This window comes from Panthera pardus, unplaced genomic scaffold (genome assembly GCF_024362965.1).
Source record: "Panthera pardus isolate Hobbes unplaced genomic scaffold, ASM2436296v1 HiC_scaffold_17, whole genome shotgun sequence".
Taxonomy (NCBI): domain Eukaryota; kingdom Metazoa; phylum Chordata; class Mammalia; order Carnivora; family Felidae; genus Panthera; species Panthera pardus.
This window is the reverse complement of record NW_026526732.1, coordinates 117,260,564-117,280,900: the sequence shown is the minus strand read 5'-3', so window position 1 is coordinate 117,280,900 and position 20,337 is coordinate 117,260,564. Positions and strand designations below refer to the sequence as shown.

At 45.2% G+C, this 20,337-nt stretch overlaps 1 protein-coding gene across 5 annotated transcripts in view; it reads left to right on the top strand.

Moving 5' to 3' along the window:
- KDM1B (lysine demethylase 1B) overlaps positions 1 to 20,337 on the top strand; it is a 62,132-nt gene that overhangs the window by 26,314 nt on the left and 15,481 nt on the right. For all 5 annotated transcript variants that reach the window (XM_053904858.1, XM_053904857.1, XM_053904859.1 and 2 more), the window contains 8 exons: positions 1,815 to 1,853; positions 5,807 to 6,011; positions 8,280 to 8,464; positions 11,802 to 11,978; positions 12,374 to 12,448; positions 15,623 to 15,760; positions 16,733 to 16,904; positions 19,786 to 19,913. In XM_053904858.1, coding sequence (XP_053760833.1) covers positions 1,815 to 1,853; positions 5,807 to 6,011; positions 8,280 to 8,464; positions 11,802 to 11,978; positions 12,374 to 12,448; positions 15,623 to 15,760; positions 16,733 to 16,904; positions 19,786 to 19,913 — 1,119 coding nt within the window. The remainder of the gene's footprint in view (positions 1 to 1,814; positions 1,854 to 5,806; positions 6,012 to 8,279; positions 8,465 to 11,801; positions 11,979 to 12,373; positions 12,449 to 15,622; positions 15,761 to 16,732; positions 16,905 to 19,785; positions 19,914 to 20,337) is intronic.

Here is a 20,337-nt window from a genome sequence, read left to right as displayed (position 1 = left end):
GAGAGAGAGGAAGACACAGAATCCTCAGCAGGCTCCAGGCTCCGAGCTGTCAGCAGCACAGAGTCCGACACGGGGCTGGAACCCACAAACTGCGAGATCATGACTGGAGCTGAAGTTGGACGCTCAACCGACTGAGCCACCCAAGCGCCCCAAGTTTTGTGGGTTTTTTTTTTTTTTTTAATGTTTATTTTTGAAAGAGACAGAGCATGAGGGTCTGGGGGGGGGGGGGCGGCCAGAGAGAGAGGGAGACACAGAATCTGAAGCAGGTTCCAGACTCTGAGCTGTCAGCACAGAGCCCAACTTGGGGCTTGAACTCGAGAACTGTGAGATCATGACCTGAGCCGAAGTCGGAAGCTTAACCGACTGAGCCAAGTGTCCCTAGAAATGAAATTTCTGTGTCAAAGTATATACGGTCATTTTATTGTGAGCTAATGCATAGATATGAAAGAGGATTTATAATGTTAGGTAAGGAACAAAAAAGCAAAGCAAGCACTCAGGTACCCAGCATCCAGTTTTAGAAACAGAGCCCTACCAAGGCCTCTGTAACTCCCTGGGTGCCCCTCGGTAGTTACCTTTCTCTTCTTCCCCTGCAAGTATTCTGCAGTATTCTGAATTCTGCATTTACTATTCCTCTGCTTTTTGTTGCAGAGTTAATTCGTATTTATGAAACTAAAACAACGTGTAAAGTGTTCTGTGTTTCTGTACTGGTTATAAATTATGTCGTATGGTTTGTATTCCTCTGCAACTTGCTTTTTCACATGCATCCATGTTGATGCTTAAGCTCTGGTTCATTAATTTTCCCTGCTGTGTGGTCTTGCCTTGCATAAATCTACCTACCACAGTGGATCTGTTCTCCTGTTTGTGGATGTGAGGATTGTTTCTCGTTTTGGGTCTGTTAGATGCAGTGAGCATTCTTGCACATGTGCAAGAGTTTCTCTGGACTATATTCCAGGGGCCAGATTTGCCAGGCCATATGGGATGCCAATCTTCAGTTTATTTGGGTAACTTTCTTATTGAAGTATACCATGCAAACAGGCAATGCCCAAATCCAAACGCATAGCTCACTGAACTTTCTCAGAGTCCCCCTTTAGCCAGCTCCCAGTGAAGAAATCCAACACTTCTCAACCCCTCAGAAGCCCCCCTGCACCCCCTTTCGCTCATACCCTCCATCCCAACTCACAGTCCTGGCTTACAACACTGGACCTGTTTTGCTGGCTTCTGAGCCTTATGTAGATGGACTCCTACGGTATGTGCTCTTCTGGGCCTGGCTTCTTGGTCCCTGTTATGTGTGGGAGCGCGTCCATGTTGTAGCGTGTGCTTTGTGGCTCGTTTCTTCTGATCGCCGTGTAGTGGTCTGCTCTTTGAACGTAACACACTTTATTTATTCTACTCTTGATGGACTTCTGCGTTGTGTTTAGTTTTTTTCTATTACGGACAGTGCTCCTTTGAACATTTCTGCTACGTCTGTTGGTGCACATGTGTGAAGGTGCCTCTCGAAAATCTGGCGGAGTTTGAATCGCTGGGCATACAGCTTGTATGTCTTAAGCTGTGAGAGAGGGTGCCCAGTTATCACGCATTTAAGTGTTGCCTATTTTGTCAAATCGCTCTCTAGATCATTCTCTTCCTTTACCTTTCCACCTGGGGCATCTTTACGGGAGTGGCTGGGTCTCCCGCACTCTCACTCCTGTGGTGTTTTATCACACTTTTTGCTTGTGCTAATGGAGTAGGTGAAAAGGGGTGTCTTACGGAGGGCACATTCACACACCTGTATTTTGTAAGCAAATCTAGTTAACACTTGGTTTTCTCTTTTGCAGCCTGAGACCTCAGATCATTGTTGCCTTCCAGAGGATCTAGTGAGTATCTGTGCACGTCCTAGACTACAGTTCAGTGTGCCTTCGATGATAAGTACTGAATAAGTCGGTGACAATAACGGTTTTATGAGTTTCTCTTTGGGTGCCGATCAAAGGCTTTTGATCTGACGTGACACCTGTGTGATGGACATGTCAGCAGTAGTGGTATCATGGGTGACCCCCCACCACCTTAAAGAGAAGTAATTCTGTTGCTCTGAGTTAAAAGGGAAGGAGCTGATGGCTTGCCTTAGTACAAGCATCAGCCTTGTTATACTGGTTTCTTGTGGGTGACTTTGTGACCTTATCTCCATGTGAATCCTTCCAGGGAAAGAACAAGAGGCCCGTAATTTGATGGTCTTGGCCCACATTCAGCCACGAGAGTATTCTTGTGTGTTCTGACCTCTGTGTAACTGCTCTGTCCTGTCCCTGCCCACATAGGGGAGGGAAGCAGCATTTCCTGCAGGCGAAGCCTCCTCATGTTTCAATTATGGATCCTTGCTACCCGAGCTGGCAGTCTCCGTGGCCCATACAGCCCGGTCCTATGGCTGTTTCAGAAAATGACTTTTTACATTTCTGAGTTTCTAAAATTCTGAGATTCTGAGTTATTCTGCATCTCAGTAATACAAGGGTGTTACTTTGCAGTTTTTCTACATGTCTGAAACTCAGGAACTGTGACTGATTTTTAGACCAAGGGAGGATTGACACCTCTTAAATCTACTTGAAATCCATTCTGTTATATAAAGGGGTGTGTGAAGCACATGCCTATTTTTAATAATTAATTTTACCCTCAAGCATTTCCATAGGAAAGCAGTGGCCCAAATATTTTCTGGATTCAAGGTAGACAGGATGAGATTATAGATCGAAAGGAAAAAATGACTGCAAATATAGTTGCAGTACCTTATGGATCTGTCTCCTGACATCAGACCCTTTTGCATGCAGAACAATCAAACTTTAGGACAGAGGCCATATTCTTGGGCTGTAAGAACTTTAAAAAGTTTGGAAGAGATCGGGCCACCTGGGTGGCTCAGTTAAACATCTGCCTCTTCAGCTCAGGTCATGATCTCAGGGTTTGTGAGTTTGAGCCCCACGTTAGGCTCTGTGCTGAGTGTGGAGCCTGCTTGGGATTCTCCCTCCCTGCCTCTCTCCCTCTCTCCCTCCCCCTTTCCCTCTCCCTGTCTGTTCCTCCCCTCTCGCCCTCCCCCTCCCCTGCTTGCTCTCTGTTTCTTTCTCAAAATAAATAAAAAAAAATTTAAAAATAAAAGTTGGGAAGAGTTCCCAGATTTGACCTGCCAGTTACTTGTGTTTGGCTAAGAGAGAGTCAGGAGCAGCTGCTTGACCCCGGTTCTATTCCTGTGGCTTTTAGGGTCACTTTGAAAGCAGGCTGTGAACTTTGAGTGCTGTATAAGCTTCTGAGAGCTGCTGTAACAAATGATCATAACCTGAGTGGCTGATGGCCACAGAAGCCTCTTGTCTCCTAGTTTCAGAGGCTATGAGTCTGAGATGAAGGCCGCTGTCCCCCTGAAGGCTCCAGGGGAGCATTCATCCTGCGTCTTCCAGCTTCCAATGTTACAAGCCACCCTGGGCGTTCCTTGGCTTGTCCAAGTATCACTGCATTCTCTGCCTTGTGACCCTCTTCCTGTGTGTCTCCCCATCCCTGTGTCTCTTTTCCTCCCCCCTTTTTTTTTAATTTTTTTTTTTAAGTTTATTTATTTATTTTGAGAGAGAGAGAGAGAACAGGACAGGCAGAGAGAGGAGGTGAGAGAGAGAATCCCAAGCAGGCTCTGCACCGTCAGCACAGAGCCCAGTGCGGGGCTCTAACTCACGAACAGTGAGATCAAGACCTGAGCCAAAATTAAGAGTCAGAAGCTTAACTGAGCAACCCAGGCACCCCTCTTCTCCTCCTCTTATGTGGCCGTTAGTTGCAGTGAGTTTAGGGCTCACTCTCCTCTAGTGTGACTGATTACGCTTGTCAAGACCCTGTTTCCAAATAAGGTCACATCCTGAGGTTCTGGGTGGACACAGACTTTGGGGGAGCACCATTTAACCACAGTGTAGTGGCTACTTCATTAACTGTGCTAATCGATTCACTATGTCAAGTATGATTTCTTCTATGGCATGTGTAGTGAAAGTGAGAGCTGGGTACTTGATGGTACCCAATCGTCAAGGGTACATCAGCCGAATGGTGATGGTGCATCAGCTGAATTCTTGCCGCATGTCCAGGAGTGGCCACTGTGCCGAGTGGATGCTCTCGGAACGGCAGGATGGGGTGCTGGTGCATCAGTTGCTGTTGGAGCGGCTCACATCCCAGGGCAGAGGCTGGTTGGAGCACCTTCACGTCAGCTTCAGGGGGAAGAAGGATTGGGAGCAGGTATCAGGGTGGCAGGGCCTCTCTTGGGTCCTCCGTTCACCAACAGCTGCAAGACCCAGGAAGCAGAAGAGATTGGGAAGAGCTTGGGTTCATGTTTGCTGGGGCACTTCCATTCTGACCTCTGCGCGGTCCATGTGGATGGACTGTCAGGGTCTGAACGCTCCGTGTCCTTTCTCCTTGGGGTTACGCTGGGAAGGAGTCCCCAGAGGCCGCCCTGGTGTGTCGGGGAAGGAACTGAAGTTTCTGTGCTTTTTCAGTGCAGCACAGGCAGGCCGCAAGGGTAGCCTTGAGAACAGATTGCAAATTGAAATGCCTGCAGGGGCTGAGCTGGTACAGCCAATGTGTGAAGCAGCTGGGAATAATTTATAGGGGGTGTTGGGGCCCTTAGTAAACTGAAAAATGCTTGTCCCACGCTTGGACCCTGTGAAAGGTGAGGGGCAAGCAAAAGGCATCCGCGGACCGCGTTCGCCCTCTGGACCTCGAGTTCACAAACCCCCACTTGATGGCAGGTAGCATCTGCTCAGAGCCTGGAGAGCTGACAGCAGAGGGTCCCTGAGCTCAAGGTTCTCCTGTGTCAGATTCTTAGAATTCTTGGAACATACATTCAAGATCATGTTTAGAAAAGGCCGTCTGACACAGGATTGGAGGCAGTGTCGCTTTAGAAGCCAAGTAAATGTGATTTTTAGTGCAATAGTCATCCTGCAGATGCTTCGATCCGATGACTCCATATGTTAAATCAGCTCTGGAATGCGATCGCATATTTTAAGGCCAAAAATAGCTGCTTTTTTCATTTCTACATTTAGCATCTTATTTTGATAGTTGTAGTGTACTCCTCCCTCTGAAAGTTTTTAGTACCTTCTAGCGAAAAGGAGTAATGCTTGGCTGCTTCTCAGGAGAGCTGTTTTTTTCTGCCTAGTTTCGTAATTTCCATTACCTTCCGATCCTAAGTAAAAGGGGGCGGGGGGTAGATCATGAATGATTACTGACCAGAGAGAAGTTTCTTGTGTCAGACTGAAACCTGAGCTTGCAGCGTAGTGGACTGTACTGACTCTTACGTTACGTGTAATTATGCTGCACAGATAATAACGTACTGGACGCAGCTTTATTTGGTGTTGCCGGTTGGGGGTGTTGGTGTTTGAGGGGCACAGGAGGAGGCTGTTGCTGTGCTTCTGAAAGAATTCTGTTAGGAAACGCTCTCTCCGCGGACCCTTGGCTATTTTTTCTTTTTTTTTTAATGTTTGTTTTTGAGAGAGAGTGTGAGCCGGGGAGGGGCAGAAAGAGAGAGGGGACTGAGGATCCAAAGCAGGCTCTATGCCGACAGCAGCCAGCCGATGTGGGGCTCGAACTCACAAGCTGTGAGGTCATGACCTGAGCCGAAGTCGGATGCCCAGGTGACTAAGCCACCCAGGCGCCCCGACCCTCGGCTCTTTTTGTTTCTAAATCGGAGTGTGCGGAGCTCTGGTGTAGGGTGGTTGAGTGTGAGAGGGCCATGGGGGAATGACGCACAGCGTCCTCTGTCCTTGGCTGGGTCTGCACGTGCGGTTCTTGTCTGCCATTGCGCCTCTCTGTCTTGTCTGCCCCGTTTCAGAGGGTGTCGGAAGTTTCCAACCACTGGTGGTACTCCATGCTCATCCTCCCTCCTCTGCTGAAAGACAGCGTGGCGGCACCCCTGCTCTCTGCCTACTACCCCGACTGCGTGGGCATGAGCCCCTCCTGCGCCAGCACGCACCGCGCGGCCGGCAGCACCAGCCCCGGGAAGCTGGAGCCCTCCAAGGCGGCCCCCTCTGCGCCGGGTGAGAGCCGGTCGTGGCCCTCCCTGCTTCCCCTGCCCCTCTTTCCCCGGGCACGTGTGGGCGAGCAGAACGCAAAAGACATTTTCTTAATGTGTGTGGCCTGATAGAAGGCCCCTCATTATTTCATGCATTTAGTTATGCCGTGGCTCAGTTGTATCATTTGTGTAGATCGTGCAGTTAATTTCCCCTCCATAGTGTGAAGTCTGTAACACCCGTCCAGGAATTGTGTCTACAGAGTTGAAGGAGTAATTTTTATTTATTTTTTTAACAACACTTTCTTTTTATTTCTTTTTTTTTTTTCCTTTTTTACATTTATTTGTTTTTGAGAAACTGAGTGAGACAAAGTGTGAGCAGGGGAGGGGCAGAGAGAGAAGGAGACACAGAATCTGAAGCAGGCTCCAGGCCCTGAGCTGTCAGCACAGAGCCTGATGAGGGGCTCAAACCCACAAACTGTGAGATCATGACCTGAGCCTTAGTCGGACGCTTAACCGACTGAGCCACCCAGGCGCCCCATCTTTTTTTTTTTTTTTTTTTTTTTTTAACGTTTATTTATTTTTGACAGAGAGAGAACGAGTGGGGGAGAGACAGAGAATCCCAAGCAGTCTCTGTGCTGTCAGCACAGAGCCCGATGTGGGGCCCAACCTCATGAACTGTGAGATCATGACCTGTGCCAAAGTCAGCTGCTTAACTGACTGAGCCACCCAGTCACTCCAAGGAGTTTTTTATTTGAAATTTAGGTGGCTACATAATTTGAAGATAATGCAAACTCGGACATACTGGAAGATAGTTTTAACTGTATGAGTCGCCCTTCTTTTTTTTTTTTTTTTTTCCTCTCTCCCCAGTCTCTCTGCTTCTAATGAAGCCATTGAAAATCTCAGCTAAGTGATCCACTCTTGAAAATAATCCAAAACATCAGGTCAGGCCAGACCTGCTGTTGACCGTTTACTTTAAATGGATCTTTAAAATTCTCTACTGGAATTCTTAGTGTACAAGGAACAATTTTAGACCTTCCTCTGTCTGGACACTAACAAACTTCATGTTTGGTGGTGCAAATAGATTTTGACCTGGAAGCATTTTTTTAAAGTTTTTAACCAAATAACACTGGGCCCTCTAAAAATGTGGAAGTGGTCAGAATCAAAGCTGAAGTGATAAATCCCAGGGTTAATGAAGGTACAATGAAACAGGCTTGCAAATGCTATATGTGGGTATGGGCATTTGTGAGGGACAGTTTGTGAATTGAAAACCTTAAAATAGACAGACACCCTTTATTCTAGGAATTTATCCTAAATTAATTATCGAAGTAAATTATCAAATGTGAGTCCAAAGATTTATATTGCATTGTTGATAATAGTGAAATAATTAGATGAAAATTCAATGTGCAGCAATGGGGGAGTGGTTAAATCATGGGAAAATATTCTCTGTCCATTGAAGTCATGTTTAATGACATAGGGACAATGTTCTTGAAAGGCAGATTAGGAAAAAGCATTTTTTTCTGGCTTTAGAAAAAACTAAGTACCTGTTATATTAATAGTCTCTGTTCATAGAAACAGCACTGAGGATAGATTATCCCCGTAAATGTTACCCCACTGTTCAAGGATTCTCAGAGGAGTCAGGGATTGATACGTACCTCTATGAACCTATTCATTGTTTTAAAATTTTTTAATGTTTTATTTATTTTTCAGAGAGAGAGAGAGACAGTGGGGGAGGGGCAGAGAGAGAGAAGGGGAGACAGAAGCCAAAGCAGTTTCAGGCTCTGAGCCATCAGCACAATACCTGACGTGGGGCTCGAACTTACAAGCCGTGAGATCATGACCTGAGCGGTTTAACCGCCTGAGGCACCCAGGCGCCCCATTTTTTAATCAGAAAAATTCCAATGAGTTAACACCTATTTCCATGGGGAGTTCACATTCACAGAGTTTCAGTCTTACAAGATAAAGAATTTCGGGGGATTTGTTGCACAGCAATGTGAACGTGCTCAACCTGGCTGCACGCAACACCTGAACTCGGTGAAGGTGGTCGATTTTATGGCAGGTGTTGTTACCCCAGTTAAAACTTAAAAAAAATTTTCCATGCCATGGAAATTAAATTTGTGAGGAAAGAATGGGGAAAATAGGTAGTTCGTGTGTATTTCATCGGCTGGACAGAGGAAGCAGGAAATTTATCGTAGGACAGACCATGGCGCTTGCGGTTTGGTCTTGCCCTGGCGTTTCCCTGGTTTGGGTTTGGAAGTTACGGCCGTGGGATTTGCCCGTCTGTGTCTTCTGTCAGCTCCAGGCATGAACCGGTACTTCCAGCCTTTCTATCAGCCCAACGAGTGCGGTAAAGCCCTGTGCGTGAGGCCAGACGTGATGGAGCTGGATGAGCTCTATGAGTTCCCGGAGTATTCCCGAGACCCCACCATGTACCTGGCCTTGAGGAACCTCATCCTCGCGCTGTGGTACACTAACTGCAAAGTAAGTGAAGGGACGTGAGCTGACGCGTGCGGGCGGAGGCCGCCCTGGGAAGAGAGGGGCTGCGATAGCCATGGGGCGGGGCGGGGGGCCCTTCTAGATCGGGGATTCTCCACCTGCGCACTGCGGACATTTGGGTGGATGGTCTTTGTGTGGGGGGCTGTCCCGGGCACCGTAGGATGTTGCGCGGCATCCCTGGCCTCTGCCTTCTAGATGCCACTAGCTCACCCCTGGTCGTGACCATCAGAGGTGTCTCCAAGTATTACCCAAGGGGTGCGAAGTCTCTGTATCCTGAGAACCACCACTTCAGATCATATCAGAACTCTTGACTCTAGTGAGTGCGTGTATGGCGCAGAGTTGGTTCCGAGCGCGTTCCGCTGTGAATGTCAAGAGGAAGAGAAGTAAAACATTAAAGATTGTATCATAAACCCCCGGAGGCAGAGTCTTAACATCGTATTATCCTCCAACGCGGAGACTAGTGAGTGCTTTGCTGTTTGCTGGGACTGAAGAGATGTCAGGGGCCTCACGCAGCACCTACTTGGAAAGGGGTGAGGCTAAATGAGAAGGGAATATGAGCTTCAAAACAACAACAACAACAACAACAACAAAGGATTTCCTAACCCTAATATTTTTCTGATTAATTTCTTCAATTGTTTGAGGAACTGCTGAATCCAGAACCTTTGGCAAGACTGCCAAATTAATCTTGATTAAAGAAAGATACTCCAGGGGCGCCTGGGTGGCTCAGTCGGTTAAGTGTCCGACTTCGGCTCAGGTCATGATCTCACTGTTGGTGAATTCGAGTCCCACGTCCAACTCTGTGCTGACAGCTCAGAGCTTGCTTTGGATCCTCTTGTCTCCCTCACTCTCTGCCCCTCCCCTGCTCCTTCACACTCCCTCCCTCCCTCCCTGTCTGTCTGTCTGTCTGTCTCTCGCAAATATTTAAAAGAATAGATATTCCAATTCCACCCTGGTATCTCACTGGGTTAGAATCCAGTATGAGGTGGCCTGATTAGGTTATGGCTGTTACTACAACTTATATGAATTATGTAAGTGGGTTAGACAAGGCAGACTTGTTCATTTCCTCCCCAGCAGGCCTGAGGTAGATGCTCAATAAACATTTGCTGAACTGAACAAAATTGTGGTCAGAATTTCCTGTAAATAAGTTGCAAAGATACACTTTTCAGAAAAACAGTCTTGGATTCATTTTTCTTCACATTTCTTTTCATTTGACTTTGAAAATCAATTGATATAGGTGAAGAAGCTTACAGAAAAAAATCCTGAACTTATCAGCCTGGATCTATTTTAATATTTAATAAAATAGTATGTATTACCTATGTTTAATATTTTAGTGGGAAAACACATATATAGAGGCTATGAGTCAAAGATTTTGAAATCATTTTTATTTTCATGAAAACAAATTTCTTTACCTTCTGCAGCATCACAAGCCAATGTTATTTCTTGAATACTTTGAGCATGCACTTGACCCTTGAACAGTCTGAGGGTTAGAGGCATTGACTCCATCCCCTACCCACTCAAAAATCCACATACAACTTTTGGGTCCCCTAAAACTTCTAATAGCCTACTGTTGACTGGAAGCCTTACCAGTAACGTAAGCAGTTGATTCACACATGTTTTGTATGTTGTGTGTATTGCATAGTATATTCTTAAAGTCAGCTATAGAAAATATTATTAACAAAATTGTAAGGGGACGCCTGGGTGGCTCAGTCCGTTAAGTGTCTGACTCTTGATTTCAGCTCAACTCACGATCTCGTGGTTTGTGAGGTTGAGCCCCGAATCTGGCTCTGTGCTGACAGTGTGGCGCCTGCTTGGGATTCTCGCTCTCTCCGCCCCTTCCCCCACTCGCTCTCTCTGTGTGTCATGACACTGGGTCAAGGCTACGTTAATCTTGAATCTTTGAAATGTTCCGAGACCTTGCCAAAGTTGGGATGAGTAGGGAAAGGCAGTGTCTTTTGTTCTTGTTTATTTATTTTGAGGGAGAGAAAGGGGACATGTGTGCGGGGGAGGGGCAGAGAGGGGGAGAGAAAGAATCCCAAGCAGGCTCCAGGCTGTCAGCACAGAGCCTGACATAAGGCTCGATCTTACGAACCTTGAGATCATGATTTGAGCCAAGATCATGAGTCAGACGCTCAACCTACTGAGTCATCCAGGCACCACTCTCCCCTTTTTAAACAAGTTCCTAAATCTGTCTCCTCATATCAGTGATGAGAATCCAGCTTTTCTGCCAGTACCAGTGGCAGTGTGGGCTTCAGCAGTGGCCCTTGCTGTGTGGTTTATTGAGTCAAGAATGTATTTACGATGTGGTCAGCCCACGCTCCCTCTAGCTGTCCTTCTGTGGGACGGGAGAGGATTAGGAGAGAAAATGCAAATTGCTGTATCTTCCTTTTGTCCCTTTCTTCTTTTTGTCCTTCACAAGGCAAACCTCCCTCTGATCTTACTATATCTTAGTGATACCTGATGGACTCATATACCCTGAAAGGTGGTTTGTTTTTTTTTTTAATTGTAAAATGCAATGTAAAATTTACCATTTTTACCTTTGAAAATGTACAGTTCAGTGGCATTAAGTAAATAGTGTTATATGATTGTCTCCATATCTAGTTCTAGAACTGTTTTGTTACCCCAAGAGGAAAGCCCACACCCATTAAGCAGTGACTCTCCATTCCTCCCTTCCCCCAGTACTAGTCTGGCAACCACTAGTCTACTTCCTGTCTCTGTAGACTTGCCCAGTGCGGTAGTTTATATAAATGGAATCGTGCAACATGTGGCCTTCTGTCAGTTGCTTCTTCATTTAACATCACGTTTTCGGGGTTCATCCATGTGGTAGCAGTCATCAGAACTTCATATCATTTTTTTTAATGTTTTATTTATTTTGGAGAGAGGGTGCATGAGAGGGGGAGGGGCAGAAAGCGAGGAAGACAGAGGATCCGAAGCAGGCTCGTTGCTGACAGCGGTGAGCCCAACGTGAGACTTGAACTCACAAACTGTAAGATTATGACCTGAGCCGAGATCAGAGGTTTAACCGACTGAGCCACTCAGGCACCCCAGAACTTTCATTTCTTTTTATGGCCAGATAATATTCCATGTATGGGTATACCCCTTTTGGCTTATCCATTCATCCGTTGATGGACACTTGGATGGTTTCCACCGTTTTGGTAGTTTGAATAGTGCTGCTGTGAGCTTTGTTGGAACCTACGTTGTCAGTTCTTTTCAGTGTATATGAGTGGAATTGCTGGGTCATGTAGTCATTCTGTTTAACTTTTGGAGGAACCAAGAGTTACGTGTTGTATTTGTTTTAACAGCTTGGTTTTGTTTTCAAACACAGGAAGCTCTTACACCTCAGAAATGTATTCCTCACATCATCGTTCGGGGTCTCGTGCGCATCCGATGCGTTCAGGAAGTGGAGAGGATACTTTATTTTATGACGAGAAAAGGGCTCATCAACACGGGGGTTCTTAACGTCGGCACCGACCAGCATCTTCTTCCTAAAGATTACCACAACGTAGGTGACTGTTGCCTTAACGGGGACACCATCCACCACCATGATCAGTGCTAGCATGCAGATACTAGTGAATACTAGTTAATGATACTAGTAACAGCCACATCATCACCACAGAAGTTATAAAGCAAGACGTTTGTAGAACGTGGGTTGCTCTGGGGAAGAGTGTCAGGAACTGTAAGGAGGAGGGGACTCCTTAAGACCAGCACTTCCGTGTTCTTTAGGAAAATAGCTTTCTGTGAACATCAAAGAAATGTAGATGAGCTAACATGGCTTGGTGGTTAGTACCTTCTAGAACAACTAACACGGTATATTGTTTTATTGTTTTCATTTCTCTAATTGGATCCTTCCCCCTCCCTCCATTTTTAAAATTTTTTTTATTTTTTTTATTTTTAAAGAAATCAGTCATCATTATCGGGGCTGGTCCAGCAGGATTAGCAGCTGCTAGGCAACTGCATAACTTTGGAATTAAGGTAAGATTTTGGGACATGAAGTTGATAACAGATGGTTAACCATTCCTTTGGTCCAGATTTTCTAAGATTTAGAAACCAGTTTCTGATTTTAGTGGGCAATTCTAAATGCACTGTATCTTTGTATCTTTTTTTTTTTTTTTTACTTTATTTTTTAAAATTTTATTTTTTAACGTTTATTTTTATTTTTTTTATTTATGTATCTTTAAAATCTTTGCAATTGGTTCTAGAAAAGATGAAAAAATTTTTAGAATTGGTTTAATAAAAGAAAGAGTTTAGACAGCTTTACAGAGGGTTTTAGACTCCTAATGAGCAAGTCAGAAGAGATTCTGTGCAGGTATGAAAGCAGAAATTTTTCCCAGGTGTTATTGACACTATAGAGGGGACATTGGGAAAAAGTCTTTGTTTTTGCAATAGCTTGAGACAGCTAATAGCAGCTTAGAAGTTCACCATTTCTTGTATAAAAGTTTCTGAAACACACAATGAAATTTGCATCTATTTTTTTTTTTCGAGTAACCTCTGTCCTCTGTGCCCAACATGGGGCTTGAACCCACAGCCCTGAGAATGGAGAGTTGCATGCTCTACCAACAGCCAGCCAGGTGCCCCTCAAAGGCACACTTTGACTCTCACTCTGAGAAACAAAAATCCCTGCTTTTGGAAGCAAGATTGGATTAATCTGTTGTTGAGACAGAATTGCATGACTTTAAAGTGTGCTCCACCTGTTTGAGGCAGCTTGCTTCTCCAAGGTAGGGTAGTTTTTACCTAGTATGTGGCCATATTCCAATTCAAAATTAGCCAAAATAGAGACTGTTAGAAAAAAAATTGTGCAATTTAGAATCTAATTTCTATTAGGTTCATTCAAATTAGCCATCCCCTTGATTTCTGTGACTTTTTAGGTCTGACACATTTCCCCTTTTTAAACACTTATTTTTCAAGGACTTTGGTTTTCAGTAAACCAGATATGAAAATCATCTTGGTAGAATTGAATTAATCTTCACTTTTCTCTGGCTGAAAGAAATGACAGCTTTTTTTTTTTTTTAATTTTTTTTTTAATGTTTATTTATTTTTGAGAGATGGAGACAGAGTGTCAGAGGGGGAGGAGCAGAGAGAGAGGGAGACACAGAATCCAAAGCAAGCTCCAGGCTCCGAGCCGTCAGCACAGAGCCCTACACGGGGCTCAAACTCATGAACCGTGAGGTCATAACCTGAGCTGAGGTCAGATGCTCAACCAACTGAGCTACCCAGGCGCCCCAAGAAATGACAGCTTCTTTTCCATGGTGTCTCTTCTGCTGGAAGAGTTTCTGAGATGAGAAAAGGTTTCAGTAGCCATGTCTAAGAGCCGTTTCCCTCAGTTGAATGGAAGACGTTAAGTCTTGGATTACATTATGTTGCTAATGAAACAGAAGAACCTGAGTTGGATTTATAGGAAGTGTGTTTGCATTTCAAAATCTTCTTTTTTTTAAAAAAAATGTTTTATTTAGTTTTGAGAGAGACGGAACATGAACTGGGGAGGTGCAGAGAGTAGGGGCGACAGAGGATCCAAAGCAAGCTCTGAGCTGAGAGCAGACAGCCGGATGCAGGGCTTGAACTCACAAACTGTGAGATCATTACCTGAGCCGAAGTTGGACGGTCAACAGACTGAGCCACCCAGGCGCCCCTCAAAATATTTTCTTAATGGCGTGAAGCTAGGAAGTGTTTTAATTGATCATTTATTCCAGCATCAGATATTAGGGCCAAGATTTCTTGTTTTTACTTAGAAAACTTACAGATTATGTTACAGGGGAGATTATTAACATTGAAAGTCTAGGGTGCTGTCTTTAATGTCCTGCCTTCCTCTTATACTGAAAAAGAATCTAGAAATGGGTGGGTCTGTGTTAATCTGAATGAAATCCAAGAAAGAGGGTGGGGAGGGTAGAAATTTGGCTATAGCCTTGCTTGTTGAAGAAAATGAGGAATAAAATATTCAGAGGACTCCACCTGTTCTCTCCTTTCTTTTGCCGGGTGATAAGACAGACTCTACAGAGACCACCCATCCTTCTCATGGTCAGGAAAGAGAGTCTCCTGAGTAACCTAGGAGATGGCTAACTTGGGGAACCTCCTTGAGCAATTTGAAAGAGTGCTTTCCGGGATCCAGAAGTGGAATGGGTGGCCTTGAACTGCATAGGATTCCCATTTGCCCTGGGTCACTGCAGCCCAGAGAAGTGTAGCACTTACAGCCACAGGGCTGTCACCCACAGCCCCTCCTGCCCTCAGAAATTTGGGGGAAGTAGAGGCACTTGGCTGGCTCAGTCAGTAGAGCACACGACTCTTAATCTCAGAGTTGTAAATTCAAGCCCCACATTGGGTCTAAAGATTACTTAAAAATAATATTTAAAAAGTTAAAAAACGCAGATTCATCTAAGCCCTTAAAAAGAAGAAAAAAAGAAGGAAATCTGGGGGGAGGTAAAATCGTCTGGGTGTGGGGCCAGCCTGCTTAGATCAAGCCCACGAGGTCATCGTTGGGTAGAATGACATATGATTAAAAAAAAAAAAAAAATGTTTATATTTTGAGAAAGAGCACAAGGAGGGAAGGGCAGAGAGAGAGAGAGGGAGACACAGAATCTGAAGCAGGCTTCAGGCTCCGATCCCGATGTGGGGCTTCCACTCACGAACCATGAGATCGTGGCCTGAGCTGAAGTCAGACGCTTAACCTACTGAGCCACCCTGGTGCCCTTGTTTTTTTTTTTTTTTTTTTAATAGTCACATCTCAGGGACATTAAAGGCCATTTGCAATGCTAAAGGAATTTTGCTACATACATAGATGTTTCATAGGACAAAATCACTGCATTAACCTAGTTTCTTTTAGTGCTTTTTAATTTGTGGGATAGTATTTCATAAAAGCTCTTAGTGCATCTCACGTGCTGGCTCAGCAAATCTTCTCATTGTGGGGTTGGAGGAGGGACAGTTGAAGGCATTCCTCCAGCAGGCTTCTCACTCCTTGCTAAAAGCGGGATTGTGTGTTTTAACATCTACTTTGGCTTCTGCTCACACCACCCTCTTTTTAAACTTTTGTTCGCAAGCGATCTAATAATTTACTACGTATGGAACTTACCTAACTGTGTCATTTTGCCTTTGTAGTACTGTATTTAAATGGCTACTCTATTCCTGTGTAGCTTCCCTGATTGCCTATCTTTTTAGGTGACTGTCCTGGAAGCCAAAGACAGAATCGGAGGCCGAGTATGGGATGATAAATCTTTCAAAGGCGTCACAGTGGGAAGAGGGGCGCAGATTGTCAATGGCTGTATCAACAACCCGGTAGCACTCATGTGTGAACAAGTGGGTTTCTTGATGATTCGTCTCGTAGATAAGCAGAAGAAAAAACTGTCTCATTTTGTTTTCGTATAGTATTAATATGCTTCTGGATGATAAATAACAACCCCCAAATGGTTTCTTGCCCCCTCATCCCCGATAAAAACAGTTACAGTTCTTCCTTTCTGAGAAAGTGGAGCGAGAGCACAGAGAAGATTTTTTCCTGAGATCTATAATTCTATTTGTGTGTTATTTGCAGGCCACTTGATAAGCTTGTCATTTTAAGGTTTGCTGGGTGAAGCAAATAAAAACACAGCATGCCCAGCTAAATTTGACCTTTTGGATACATAAGTAAATTTTTTTAGGATAAGTATATCCCAAGTACCACGTGGGCTATCTTGCATGCGATGTTTGGGATATACTTATACTAAAAAAACAATAACAAAAAACAACCCCCTCCCTCCCCAAACCCAAACCACTCGTTATTTATCTGAGAGTCCAGTTTTAAGAGGGCATGCTGTCTTTTATCGGGCAACCCTACATAGTTTCTTTGAAGACCTGGTAGGCCCAAGGTTTTTTTCTGAACTGCTTATTTGCCGTAAATTCGGCATCAGCTTCTGTGAGTGTTGGTGTGGTTGCGTGCTCATTCCTGTGAGGGTCCACGCAGGGGACAGGACGTCAGAGCGAGGGGAGGCCATGTGCAGGTATAGCACCTGAAGCATTAACAGACCCTGGCCACTGGCCACAAGGCTGTAGGGTGCGTGGCATAGAAGCTGCCTGCTGTTAACTCACGTTTTCCTGAGAGAAGCGCTCCTCGATTTCCTGCTCTTTCCTCACTGCCTGACTTGGCTGCCACTCCCCAGGAGGCATGTGTAGCTTTACTTTCGGGATCTGTTAGACCATTTTCTCCATGAGAGAGCTCTGTCTGATTTCAGCTTAGAACCTGTAAGTGTTTTTTCCAGGGAAAATTTTCACCTTCTTATTCTTATTATTTTGAAGCTTGGCATCAGCATGCATAAATTTGGAGAGAGATGTGACTTAATTCAGGAAGGTGGAAGAATAACTGACCCCACTATTGACAAGCGCATGGATTTTCATTTTAATGCTCTCTTGGATGTTGTCTCTGAGTGGAGAAAGGATAAGACTCAGCTCCAAGATGTTCCCTTAGGAGGTATGGGAGAATGGGGTTCTGACTGTTCCTTGGGAGTCTCTCTGTAACCCAAAGCTGGATTAGCAGGAGCAGAGGAGTCCTCTGGAGGGGTGCCCGGCTGCCTCGGTCAGTGAAGCATGTGACTCTTGATCTCGGAGTCGTGAGTTCAGGCCCCCACGTTGGGCATAGAGCCTACTTAAAAAAAAAAAAAAAAAAAAAAAAAGTGGAGTCCTTTGAACCTTCGTTTTGGACTGCTGAATTCTCCAGACTGTCCCACTCTGGAAAGCAGATCTTCCTCAGGGACCTTTAGATGCCCGTGTTCACGAGCACTCGTGGATCTTATGTTGCATAAAATAGCTGGTGTTTAAAATGATCATTTAAATGTTTAATTTGCAGTTGCCCCTAGGAGCTTACTTTTAAGGAAACTGTGGTAAGCCCCTTGTGAATGGTCAATGACCTAACGCCCTTTCTAGGTAAGAGAGTTTCTGTATGCCAGGATTTCCTTTCCCTGTTTTGGGCAGTAGGTTGAGATTTTTTTTTTCAGTATGTTTTAAGAATTCAAGAATGTGTATTACAGTTTAAAATTTTAAATTCAGAATCGTTAGGCTTTGGTACTAAATGGACCAAAACGTACTAAGTGTACTCTTTTCGAAAACTTGACTGTAAGAACTCATTTCCGTGAGGGTGCCAGCGGAGATTTTACCATACTGCTTCTTAAATTGATATTTATTTAACCTACAATTTTTATGCCCTGAATGTATTGACTTGTAGTTCTCGGCGAATGTCTGGGTTTCTTAAAGTATGATTCCGTTCGCAAGATGTTAATTTGTTTCAGCCGTATGTTCCCTTATAAGGGTTTTTACTTCTTCATCTTGATAGATGCTGCATCACTGTTTGGAGTAAACGTCTCCGTGACAGGGACCGTCCCTTCTCTTTACTGTCCCTTCTCTTTACTCCCCTTTTCCTCTCCTGCCCTGAGACCCACCATGTTGAGCCGCCCTAACTAGTTAAGTGTTCACTGGCAGAGTCTAGCAGAACATTTTCAGAAATTTCCTGGGATGCACGGGGATCATTTAATCAAATGTAGGTAGTGTCCAGACCCAGTAGTGGGCCGTTGAATTTTCTGAAACTGGGGACAGTTACTAAGCTGACATTGTGCGGAATGTTCTCAGAGTTTGGTTAGCATTCTGCACGTGTGTGGTAGTCACTGGACAGGGTTTTCTTCACCCTCCTTTCAGGACTACCACATAAAAACATTAATAGTACTGCTTTGTCTTGGCCTTACTTAAGAAAAGTTATCAGGGCAGGATCAGCAACGCTGTGTGAGTTGGTGTTTCGTCTTATAAATGTTTTTTTGGAAAGCTTGAATAATGGCGCACACATCTCCACTTGGGGAAGGTTGCGGTTACATCCTGCCTGGTAGTATCTGAGCTGAGATTTCACCTAATTAGCACTTAGCCCAAAACACCCAAATATAAATAGTGAGAAGCTAGAGTTAATTTCACAAAGCATATGTACTAGAGCTTTTAAATGTAATTTACATAAAAGTCACATTAAGCCTTCTCCCAATCTGTTCATACTTAATTTCACATACTGTTCCAGCAGTCTTGGTTCTCCCCGAACCTCTACAAAACCTAAAGGAAAATAGAAAGTACACGGCAGGATGCAGGAATGGGACTGCAGGGTGGTAGTGAAAGTGGCAGGAAAGCCCTGTGGTCTGGGGGGGGAGAAAGCCCGGCACAAATCCAGAGGTGCTGCGAGCATCCCCGGATTAACCATCTAGCACGAGGGTGGAAAATTTTGATGAGAACCCGGAGCTGCCAAAACAAATTTTTTTAAAATTCACTTTCAGTTCATGTCTAGCTAAGCAAGTGCACAGGACTTGATAGAAAGAAGCCTGGAGTCTGTGGTGTACATGTAGGGTGGTGGTTCTTTCTCACTGGAAAGGTGATGAAGAAGGGCCCGTGCTAAGATTCTTACCATGTGTCAGGCGTGAGCCTCCCTCGCCCCCACATCCCCACAATAAAGGGAGTCTAAGAGCAGAATTGGAACGATTCCACAGGGCTGTGTATGTGTAGTTGAAAGTTCCGGTTGTGTGACGTGGCTGAATGCTGGGGTTGCTAGCAAGCAGGATTCCCAAGGTGCGTGGTGGCCGGGTGACGCTGGCCCGAAGGGGCGATGGGCCGGGCTGGAGGGTGCTGGCAGGGAGGCCAGTGGGGGCAGCTGCCTCCCGGGGTCGGAATTTACCGGGAAGAGACCAGGCTGCAACTTAGCAGAGCGTGAGAGCGGGCGGGTAGCAGTTGCTGTCTTTGGAAAGGCTGGAAAGGTGCTAGCAAGCCTCTGGCTGTGGGTTTTGGAATTTATTACGTAGGCGGTGAAACACCAGTAATTGGAAGGTATCAAGGCAGCAGACTGAGGTGATGAAAGGCCATAACGGAGTATTCTTGTTTTGGAGAGAATACAGCCGATAGTCTGTTGTAGGTCTCTTAGTTAAGGTGAGAGGTCCTCAGAATGTGACTTCAGGTGATTCGCACTAGGACCAGAAAGGGAAGAGGATTTTTCTCTGGGTGTGTGTCTTTATATATGCGGGGGGTGGACGGGGGTGGGGGGCGGGGGTACTTTTTTCTCCATCTTGAGCCAAAAAGGAAAGTTTTTTCAACTGGGCAGAAATGAAACGTGGTTGAATGTAGCCTCCTGACCTTGTTTCCAGTTGAGATAAGCTTTTCCTTTGTGAGTGAAACCAACCTTCTCAACATATCCTCCCTCATGCCCCGAGTTGGCTTGGGAAGGGACCTGAGTTTAGCAGATTTTGCAGGTAGCAGGAGTTTGGGAACATAAGATAAGGAATTAGACAATAGTGTGACAGCCGTTCTTTTTCTGCTTTGCCCCCTTCCCCTTACAGAAAAGATCGAGGAGATCTACAAAGCCTTTATTCAGGAGTCGGGGATCCAGTTCAGTGAACTTGAACAACAGGTGCTTCACTTCCACCTGAGTAACCTGGAGTACGCCTGCGGGAGCAGCCTCCATCAGGTGTGGCTGGCTTCTGTGAAGCGCGCGCGCGCGTGTGTGTGTGTGTGCGTGCGTGCGCGCGTGCTCACCCGCACTTTGCATCTAAGCACTGAACTCCTGACCAGTTTGGGTAAACAGGAAACAATGGTTCTGCTGTTGAAAAGGTCAAAAACCATGACTTCAGAGCATATTAACCCCACAGTGGTTTAGACTTTTTTTTTTTTTTTTTTTTTTCTAAGTGAGAGAAACCTTCCTTCCGATAATGTGTGCGAAGACTCAGTATGTGAACCAAGTGCAGGACGGCCACTGGGCTGGACCCGGGAGGGGCCCAGAGCCTTGTCCGTTCACTGCCGGTCTTCCCTTGTGCTCCACGGAGTCCCTGAAGGCATTTCTGTGGAACCGTCGTGGTCTGAGAACACTGCTCTCGGGAGACCAAAATAGAGTA